The sequence below is a fragment of the Portunus trituberculatus genome, chromosome 41 (genome assembly GCF_017591435.1).
Source record: "Portunus trituberculatus isolate SZX2019 chromosome 41, ASM1759143v1, whole genome shotgun sequence".
Lineage (NCBI taxonomy): Eukaryota > Metazoa > Arthropoda > Malacostraca > Decapoda > Portunidae > Portunus > Portunus trituberculatus.
In genome coordinates, this window is record NC_059295.1 from 27,830,728 (window position 1) to 27,840,727 (window position 10,000).

The 10,000-nt window shown below is 45.8% G+C and overlaps 2 protein-coding genes and 1 long non-coding RNA gene across 6 annotated transcripts in view; 1 reads left to right on the forward strand and 2 right to left on the reverse strand.

Annotated features, from left to right (window-relative positions):
• LOC123516870 overlaps window positions 1-4,677 on the reverse strand; it is a 15,075-nt gene extending 10,398 nt beyond the window's left edge. Inside the window, exons 1-2 of the long non-coding RNA XR_006678310.1 lie at window positions 4,555-4,677; window positions 1,405-1,553 (exon numbers count right to left, since the gene is read on the reverse strand). This is a non-coding gene — a long non-coding RNA (uncharacterized LOC123516870). The remainder of the gene's footprint in view (window positions 1-1,404; window positions 1,554-4,554) is intronic.
• LOC123516862 (serine/threonine-protein kinase Sgk2-like) overlaps window positions 1-8,904 on the forward strand; it is a 26,870-nt gene extending 17,966 nt beyond the window's left edge. For both annotated transcript variants that reach the window (XM_045276572.1, XM_045276571.1), the window contains 11 exons: window positions 1,433-1,528; window positions 3,383-3,486; window positions 4,133-4,273; window positions 4,588-4,692; window positions 5,161-5,266; window positions 5,660-5,827; window positions 6,283-6,381; window positions 6,721-6,891; window positions 7,374-7,547; window positions 7,657-7,797; window positions 7,935-8,904. In XM_045276572.1, coding sequence (XP_045132507.1) covers window positions 1,433-1,528; window positions 3,383-3,486; window positions 4,133-4,273; window positions 4,588-4,692; window positions 5,161-5,266; window positions 5,660-5,827; window positions 6,283-6,381; window positions 6,721-6,891; window positions 7,374-7,547; window positions 7,657-7,797; window positions 7,935-8,105 — 1,476 coding nt within the window. In that variant the 3' untranslated portion in view covers window positions 8,106-8,904. The remainder of the gene's footprint in view (window positions 1-1,432; window positions 1,529-3,382; window positions 3,487-4,132; window positions 4,274-4,587; window positions 4,693-5,160; window positions 5,267-5,659; window positions 5,828-6,282; window positions 6,382-6,720; window positions 6,892-7,373; window positions 7,548-7,656; window positions 7,798-7,934) is intronic.
• Window positions 8,898-10,000, reverse strand: part of LOC123516867 — a 130,325-nt gene continuing 129,222 nt past the window's right edge. For all 3 annotated transcript variants that reach the window (XM_045276579.1, XM_045276578.1, XM_045276577.1), the window contains exon 2: window positions 8,898-10,000. This exon is cut by the window's right edge and continues 164 nt beyond it. In XM_045276579.1, the coding sequence (XP_045132514.1) occupies window positions 9,405-10,000 (596 nt within the window). In that variant the 3' untranslated portion in view covers window positions 8,898-9,404.

A 10,000-nucleotide genomic window follows, 5' to 3' on the forward strand; every position in this document is an offset into this window, starting at 1 on the left:
GAGAGAGAGAGAGAGAGAGAGAGAGAGAGAGAGAGAGAGAGAGAGAGAGAGATATGGATGACCTTAAAGAATAAAATTTAACCAATGTATATAACTCTCTCTCTCTCTCTCTCTCTCTCTCTCTCTCTCTCTCTCTCTCTCCCTGGGTCGTGTGCAGTAGGACAGGCACGAGGCGGAGGAAGGGGGGGGGGCAGGTAGGAGTAGCGGCGTGTGTGTTTATCTCAGTGATACATTTACGAACACTTATCAGGAACACTAACAGCTGTAAACAAGGAGAGGCGGAGGTGGCAAGGGAGAGGGGAGGGAGGGAAAGGGAGGACTCGAACTCTCACAACAATAACAACAACAACAACAACAACAACGACGACGACGACAACAATGCTAACAGTACCAGGAATCAAGGCCACTGAGGGGTGTACATAAGATAAAGTGTAATAGGAGTTGATTAATAGGTAAATAAGATACGTACAGTACAACTCGCAGACAGGTATTGATAGGAAGGGAAGTGAAGGGAAGGAAGGAAGGAAGGAAGGAAGGAAGGAAGGAAGGAAGGAAGGAAGGAAGGAAGGAAGGAAGGAAGGAAGGAAGGAAGGAAGGAAGGAAGGAAGGAAGGAAGGAAGGAAGGAAAGAATGAATGAAGGAAGGAAGGAAGGAAGGAAGGAAGAAAGGAAGGAACGTGCTGGTATTGGAATGAAGAATCCGTTTTATTTCAAGAATGTAAAAAAGGAGAGAAAAAATTTGGAAAGCATAAGAAATAACGTTGGCTAAAATTTGATACAAGAAAAAGAGATGGGAGGAGATTTTGTTTTGAGACCAGTGAGTGGATGGATGAGTGGACTTAGTGAGTGGATGAGTGGAATAGACTTGCTAATCACGTGGTAAGTGCAGGATCAATATGAAGCTTTAGATTAGATAAATATAAGGAGAAGAATGCAACTTTTACTCAAGGACCTACGAGAGAGAGAGAGAGAGAGAGAGAGAGAGAGAGAGAGAGAGAGAGAGAGAGAGAGAGAGAGAGAGAGAGAGAGAGAGAGAGAGAGAGAGAGAGAGAGAGAGAGAGAGAGAGAGAGAGAGAGAGAGAGAGAGAGAGAGAGAGAGAGAGAGAGAGAGAGAGAGAGAGAGAAAAGATTAAAGAGAAAGATTACAATGAGAGAAAAACTGTAGAGGAAGTGAATTAACTGAAGTATATATGCCTCCTTCTCTTCTACACCTCTATGCTTCTCACCTTGCTAGAAACACAACCGTAATTCAATCAGTCAGTCACATTTTCAAGACATTTCTCCCTGTCCTTTAGCTAACAACCAGCTCTGCAAGGAAACTGATGACTGAGTGGGCTTTTTTTTCTTATATTTCTGTTGCCCTTCGCTAGCCCTCCTCTCTTACATGAAAAACTAGTCTCTTTACCTTGCTGATGTGGCTGTCTTTCCTGCAGGTGTTCAAGGTGGTGGTGGAGGACGTGAAGAGATGCTGGTTCGTGCTACGCCGCTACAACGAGTTCCTCTCCCTTCACCGCACCATCATGACCAAGGTGAGTGGGGGCGTGGCGTGACCTGCTGTAGTGAAGGAGAATGGTAGTACTGGAATATGAAGAAATTAACCCCTTCATTACTAGGACATGTTTTCATATTTATTCTGTTTACTATTTGGTGATTTTATACATCTTCAGAAGCTTACGTGGGGATTAAAATAGTGAAGAGTCTGGCTATTGATTTTTTGACCTCCATAGACTCTTCCTAATGTAAATAATATCGTCTAATCATACCCAAAGCTCAAGGTAAAAATGCATCCCAGTACTGAAGGGATTAAACCTCTTCAGTACCATGGAACTTTTTCATATTCATTCTGTTTCCTATTTGGTGACTTTATACAGCTTCAGAAACTTAATGGGGATTGAAATAGTGAACACTCTGGCCATTATACCTCCAACTTCCATAGACCCTTCTTAATGTCAATAAAATCGTCTGATCATACTAAAAACTCAAGGTAAAAAATGCGTTTCAGTACTAAAGGGGATTAACAGAGTCAGACGTGATGGAGGTGCTGTAGTGGATGTAAAAGAAGAGCTGGGTATTGATAGAGCACTGGACTAGAATTGAAATAGACAGAATGAAAAAAGAAAACAATATTGAAATGGACAGGAATTGACTGACAGGTGTGACAGACAGTAACTAACAGACAATAAGGGAAGAAAGTAATATGATTCTACTCAAATTTACCACCCGATATGTCAACCAAGAGAGTAGGAAGCTTTCTGTAACTGATTAAAAAAAATAATGGAGCTTGGACATGAGAAGACTTTTTGGGAAGCTTTCTATAAGTGATAAAAAAAAAAAAAAAAAAACAAAGCTAGGTCATCATGACAAGACTTTTTTACCAGTATTATGAAACACTTCTGCCTCCACTTCCGCTACTTTGAAAAGGCTCTAATTGAAGTTATGTGTTTTAACCCCTTTCAGTACTGAGACGCATTTTTACCTTGAATTTCGGGTATGATTAGACGATTTTACTTGCATTAAGAAAGGTCCATGGAGGTCAAAAGATTAATGGGTAGAGTCTTTAAAATCCTAATCCCCACACATGTTTCTGAAGCTGTATAAAATCGAGGAAATAGTAACCAGAATGAATACTGAAGAGATTAAGGGTATCTTTTATAGTTTGAGTGACAGCTTGACAAGATTCACACATTATTGACAGAAGAAAAATTGAGAACAGTCACGGTGAGAAAGGTTTGTGTTTTTTGAATCCGGGCCATAAAGGGATTACCGTGTCAGTCAATGGTGCAATACAATGCCACACAATATAATAATAAAGCTCAATTAAAGTTAATTCCACTCGGTGAGAGGGAGGTGTTATCATATCACTTTTCCTGAGAGTCAATAATAGCAGACCATTGTAAAACTTCGGGGAGGAAAAACACAGACCGAGATAAACAGAAAACAGAATAATGCAACACTCAAGCATTATTATTCTGCCCTTTGGTCTTTGTTAATCTCGTAAACACACACGCACACACACACACACACACACACACACACACACACACACACACACACACACACACACACTATTAATCCCCACACACTTACGTCCTTATTAAAAAACGCCTTCCCCTCTCACTACGACAATTTTCTGAGGACACAGAGACAACTAGCAGGGTTTTCAAGACGGTTTCTCCTTTTAATAAACTAAAATCTTGCCAATCTGTCACCAGGACCATAAAAAAATACTCTTAGAAACACGACTATTTTCAACTGGAGCCTTTGGAGAGACAGAGACAGACACGGGCCTCACTACCACCAAATCATTAACAGTAACAATGGTATCTTCTAAGTGACACCTTCCCTATGAAACTCTAGATTGATTGCCCCCTAACCCACTTCAGGTGAGCCAAGCCAGCGTGGACCTACCCTCGCAGGACACCGCCACCTGTCAGAACCTGAACCTCTTCATCCAGAACGTAATGACAGACTCCAGAACCGTCAATATGTACGTGACGTTACTCTACATTCACTGAGAACTCTATGATTTGCCTATACTGGGTTAAATTCTGTCTTTTATCAATTATCTACTCAAATCTTAATTCAGTCTTTTTCTTTCGTTTCTTGCTTCATTATTCAGTATTCATTATTCACTGTATTGAGCTTCATTCTATTCTCTTTCCATTCTTATACATTGTCTTTTTTCTTTCCTATCTTCATTCACTATTCATTTTTTTTTGGGAAATGTGCTTAGGTTGCTCTCTCTCTCTCTCTCTCTCTCTCTCTCTCTCTCTCTCTCTCTCTCTCTCTCTCTCTCTTCTTTTTCCTCACAATCCTTCACACATCCCCTATACAACCATTCATTTCTCTTCACCACTTGTCATGCACACTCTATCATATCATCGCTTAACTTCCCTTTTCTGTGATATGCTTCAACTTCTAAACTTAGTACGCTTTTAAAATTACCCCATTCTGTAGTTAGAAAGCACATATGTCACCATTTTTTCGTTGAGGGCCTTTTTCCTTAGTTTTAGTTTGCCCTTGACCAGTTATCCCATCTAACATAAAAAAAAAAAAATCTGAATAAGAATTTAATCTACAAAATATCTCTTGCCATTACCTTCTGACTCCTCACCCCTTGCGTTCCTTCACAGACCTGAGGTGCGAGAGTTCCTTCAGCTTGACCGCTTCAGGGACTCCACCAGCAGCAGTGGGTCGAGCGGCGCCAACTCCACGCCCTCAGTGGTCTATAACCCTCAGTTCCTCATGCCGCCCGGAGCTCCCATCCCCCCCAGGTAAGTTTACATAGACAAGGTGTTCAAATTCATTAACCCCTTCAATACTGGGACACATTTTTCACCTTGAGATTTGTGTGTCCACCAGTACTAAACCTTATCTCTCTTATTCTCTTTTCACTTCCCTTTCCTTCTCTCTCTCTCTCTCTCTCTCTCTCTCTCTCTCTCTCTCTCTCTCTCTCTCTCTCTCTCTCTCTCCACCATTACTAAACCCTACCTCTCTTATTCTCCTTCTATTCCTTTCCCTTCCCTTCACAAACTTCCTTTCCTTACACACTCACCTGACGCTTGCTTCTTCCTCGTCCCTCCGTCAGGAAGCCACTGCCCGGGAAGGCGCTGGGTCGCTCAGAGGAGTCCGACCATCGCTCCTCCTCCCTCGAAACACAGCAAAGCATCGACCTGGGCTGTGAGAAGAAGACGTAAGTGTGAGGAAGGATGTGTGTGTGTGTGTGTGTGTGTGTGTGTTGGTTGTGGTATTGATGGTGGTGGTGGTGGTGGTTGGAGAGGAAGGAAAAGGAAAAGGAAGAGAGAGAGAGAGAGAGAGAGAGAGAGAGAGAGAGAGAGAGAGAGAGAGAGAGAGAGAGAGAGAGAGAGAGAGAGAGAGAGAGAGAGAGAGAGAGAGCAACCTAAATACACTTACATAAAAAAAATAAAAATCAATAAAAACAACAAATAAACACACACAAGAAAAACAAACAAACATATGAACTCACAAGTAGGAAAAAAAAAAAAGACAAAAGAAGAAAAAGAAGATAAAAGATTGTCACACCACACCAGACCACACCAGATGAGGTTACAAGGAAAGGAAGTACACACACACACTAACCTAGAAACTGATAACAATAATCTCAGCCGCCTCCGCTACTACTGCTTCCTTCTCCACGCAGACTCTCGCCCTCTGACTTTGAATTTCTGACGGTAGTGGGCAAGGGAAGCTTCGGGAAGGTGATGCTTGCTCGCTATAATGAGGACAACAAAGTGTACGCCGTCAAGGTAAGCACAGTGCAGTACACCTGGGTACGCACGCAGTCACACGCACATATACACGCACGCATATGCACACACACACATGAACTACATCAAATATATAACGTACACATCAAGTAAACACATCTACACGACACACACACACACACACAAAGAAAGTAAAAATAAGAGTAGCATTACAAACAAGAATAAAAACAACAAAACTACTATTGCAAAACATCAGATAAACACGTCTCTAACCTAATAAAATTCCGTCAATAGCACTTCATTCCTCCTGTTTTCTTAATATGATAACACACACACACACACACACACACACACACACACACACCACACCACACACCACACCACACCACACGTCCGCTTCGCCATGTCACTAAGAGGTGCTGACTGCCGCAGGTGCTGAACAAGAAGCTGATCGTGAGGAGGAACGAGACGGCCCATGTGCTGAGCGAGCGTTCGGTGCTGATCAAGATGCTGAACCACCCCTACCTGGTGCAGCTCCACTTCGCCTTCACCACAGCTCACAAGATATTCTTCGTGCTGGACTACGTGAACGGCGGCGAGGTGAGTGGTGCAGAAGGTGGAGGTGGAGGTGGAGGTGGAGGTGGAGGTGGAGGTGGAGATGGAGGTGAAGGATGAGGATGAGGATGAGGAGATGGAGATGGAGATGGAGATGGATGAAGAGGAAGAGGAAGAGGAGGAGGAGGAGGAGGAGGAGTAAGGAAGAGAAAAAGAATGAGAAAGAGAAGGTGAAGAACGAGAGATAAAGAAGAAACTGAGAAAGAGAAAGAAAGAAAGAGTAGGTGGTGGTGGTGGTGGTGGTAGTAGTAGTGGTCTTACTCCAGTGCAAAAAACGTCTTTACTTCCATTAGTCTTTCACGTTCTCAACTCACGTACAGTAACAAACATTTCACTCCTCACTAACAAAGAAAACAAATTAGTCCTTATAAAAGAAACAGTCCGCAACACTGTCTATACTAATACACTAATTCAGTCTTACCTCTTTCTTCCTTCGGCAGCTATTCTTCCACCTGCAGCGGGACAGAGTGTTCTCGGAGGCACGGGCGAGGTTCTATGCGGCTGAGATTTGCTGTGCCCTCTCCTACATGCACAGTAAAGTGAGTCTCGTGTCTGTCTGTCTATCTATCTGTCTTATCTGTCTATCTATATGAATGTGTGTCTATCTGTCTGTCTTTCTGTTCATTCAAATATAAAACCTAAAGAAATAGTACGGTAAAGCCAACTGACCTACCTGTCTGTCTGTCTGTCTGTCTGTCTATCTTTCTGTCTGTTTGTCTTTTTTATGTAAGGCCTAAGGCAAAAAAAGATAAAAAAAGGCCCACTCAGTCGCCAGTCTACCTGTTTGTCTATCTATCAGTCTGTCAGTTCATATAAAGTCAGTCACCACCAACACCCACACAAACAGTACAGTCGAGCTTACAAGTGGCGTTCCGCAGGGCATCGTGTACCGTGACCTGAAGCCTGAGAACATCCTCCTGGACGCTGAGGGCCACGTGGTGCTGACGGACTTCGGGCTGTGCAAGGAGGGACTTGTCAACCCCTCGGCTAGGACCAACACCTTCTGCGGCACTCCGGAATACCTAGCGCCGGAGATCCTGAAGAAACAGGTGGGTTGTGGGTGGTGAAGTATTAGGGGAAGGAGAGATGGTGGAAATTTTAATCTTCATTGTTTTGCAGAATGTATACTGTAGATCTTACTTCTCCCTCCCTGTTTTTTCTTTGTTTTGTATACTAAATAAGAGCTGCTTTTTTACATTTATTACATATCCTCTCGAAAATTCCTTCTTTCTCTCTTTTCTACCACTTTCTTTACCTTTTTTCCACCTCTTCCTTTCTTCCTTCCTTCCTTTCTTACGTTCTCCATTCCCTTATCTTTATCTCTAACATTTCTTCCTGCTTCACAACCTCCTCCAAACATTACACTGCCCAGACACCACAAAACCTATCCTTTTTATCCTCCTTTCCTGTCGATGCCTGTAAAAAATGTCAATGCGTTTAGTGTTCTGAGTTGCTGGATATCGCAGTGAAGGGTGATTATTATACTTCCCCTCTTATTACCACATTCTCACCTTAACCTCGCCTCCCACAGCCGTATTCCCGTGCTGTGGACTGGTGGACGCTCGGGGCTGTGCTGTACGAGATGCTATACGGCCTCCCGCCCTTCTACTCCCGTGACACCCCGGTCATGTACGACGCCATCCTCAACAAGCCGCTGAAGCTGAAACCCTCGGCCACGCAGAAGGCACGCACGCTACTGCAGGGGGTGAGTGGAGGTTGTAGGAATGAAGGAGGCTGCGTAGGAGTGAAGGATGCTGTGTAGGATGTATAATGTAGGAGTGAGTAGGAGTGTCAAGTGTTCCTCTTGCCCACAGCTGCTGCAGAAGGAGCCAAACGATCGCCTGGGGTCTGGGGCGCGGGACGGTGAGGAGGTGAAGGAGCAGGAATTCTTCAGGACTGTTGACTGGGACCAAGTGGCGAGGCGGGCGGTGCCTCCTCCATTTGTCCCCGTGGTGGTGAGTGTTACGGCCTGGGAGACAGAGACACAGACAGAGACAGACAGAGACAGAGACAGAGAAAACAATAATTCTCTTTAACTTGATCTTAAATCTACCCTCATCAATTTCCTTCACTCACCTGCTTCATGTTACAGAGCGGGCCGGCGGACACGCGCAATGTGGACCCAACCTTCACCAAGGAGGCCGTGATGGGACAGTCGCCCCCCACCGCCTCCCCCAACGTGCTCTCCGCTTCCGTTCAGGCCGTCGACCACGTCTTCCAGGGCTTCAGCTACGCACCGCCACTCGAAATCGAAGCCCAGTGAGGTTTTGAAGTCGTGGTGCATGCAAGGTAGTGTCTGGTAGCTGTGGACGCCTGGAACCAACGCTACACTCAAGGTGCCTGGAACATACTCCCTGGGCGTGAAGTGCCCAGAACGTCCGTGATCGCGCCGCGCACTGAAAGGGCCTTAATGTGATTCCCCGCGGCGCCTGGAGAGTCAGGTTCGGTGGTTGTCGTAACTAGTCAGTGTAGCGTAGCGCGTCTGGAGGGAGACTGCAGTGACGTTGTCCTTCTGCTGGTGTTGATCGCAAATACTTGAAACATTTACATGCAGGGGGAGAAAAATACCGCACATACTGTATTCTTCTGTAGGAGGGAGGAAGAAGAAGAAGCAAGAAGAAGTGGTGAGGGTGAGTGAAGAAGAAGAGGAGGAGGGTCAATCTCCATGCTGGTGAAAGAAAGGAGGATGAACTTGTAACAATATTATTTATTCGTTAGCTTTCTTCCTTTCCGTCTCTCTCTCTCTACGTGCGTGACTCGAGCAATGCAACGACTTTCGTCCCTCCTCGTGTCCTTGGAGAGGTTTGGAGCGCCCCACCAACGCAGCGAAGGAGGGAAGGCAAGGCTGGTGAGCCGAGCGTTGCAACCTGCTGAGTGGAGGTGGGCGCGAAAGCGTGGTGGGCCGAGTGTCTGTGATACGTGGCGGCCCCGACGGAGGTGTCTTGCAGGTGGCGTCCATGCCGAGACTTGCGGGGCGGGGCAAGGGGGGAGCGTGAGTTTTATGTTCTTGTAAATAAATACTGCCGCAGCCGGTGATTAATAAAGTATTTTTGAAGTTAAAACGAGAGTATATATAGTCCTGCCTTGTAGTGTTTGTAGATTTATTTACACACGTTCCTCCTCGTGATGCTTTGCCGTATGGCACGGCCTTACACCACCAACAAGGTGTTCTACAACTAAGAAGCTATACGCAGCACAAGAATATAGAATTGTAAAACAAAATAATATATAATAGTTACTAATAAAAAGTAATCATGTTCATTCAAAGAAAACTATTTTCGATGGCGTACTATTTCATTACTATCACTCCACTACTCCATCCCAGCATGACATGTACACCACTGCAGCGTGACATGTAATAGGCCTAGATTTCCTCAGTTGCTTCGTGTACAAGTGTTATTCATGAATTCATCCTTATTCTTATCCAGCAATTGCTTTCCTTGAGACAAGATATAAAGTGAATTTGGTAGGAACCGTTCTGGAGCCATTCCGCCCCTCGTCACAGCACTGGTAGGTTAGTAGTTTTAAAGGCGGGCGAGGGTGGCAGTTGCAGCCGTGTCCCTCAGAGTAACCCTGCGTCCTCCCTGGGCAGGGTGTAGTGAATGGAGGGCCTGATCTTGGCGGGGTCCTCGTACTTGGGCAGGCCTGGGATGTGCGGTAGGAAGCCCAGGTACTGCATCAGCATGAACATAAGGCGCACGCTGCGCATCGCCCCGAGGCCCGCCGTAGACAGGGTCGCCAGGCTTGCTCTCACAGCTGACAGGTTGATCACTCTGGGCGGCGGGGGGCGGGACGCGGGCAGAGGGCGTTTGTGAGTGTGCGAGGCGCGTGGCGGAGCATCCCGGCCGACAGCCACGTCCCTCTCTGTCAGACTCTTCCCAGGGTTTATCGGCTGCCTCATTCTGTCTGTGCCTGCGCTCTCCCACTCCCTGCCATGGTGGGCGGGGATGGTGTGAGTCCGTCCATCAGTAAACATGGCATCTGGAGCAAGACTGTCCACTATCGCTGGCTGGTTCTCGTACTCCTGCCTCAGTATCACACTGTCCACACCAGCGGCATCAGCACTAGGCATGCTTGAACTTTCCTCGAGCGAGTGATCCCAGGCGGCAGGCTCTGAATCCTTCCCCTGACCACCCCCTTCAACCTCCACAGCATCCT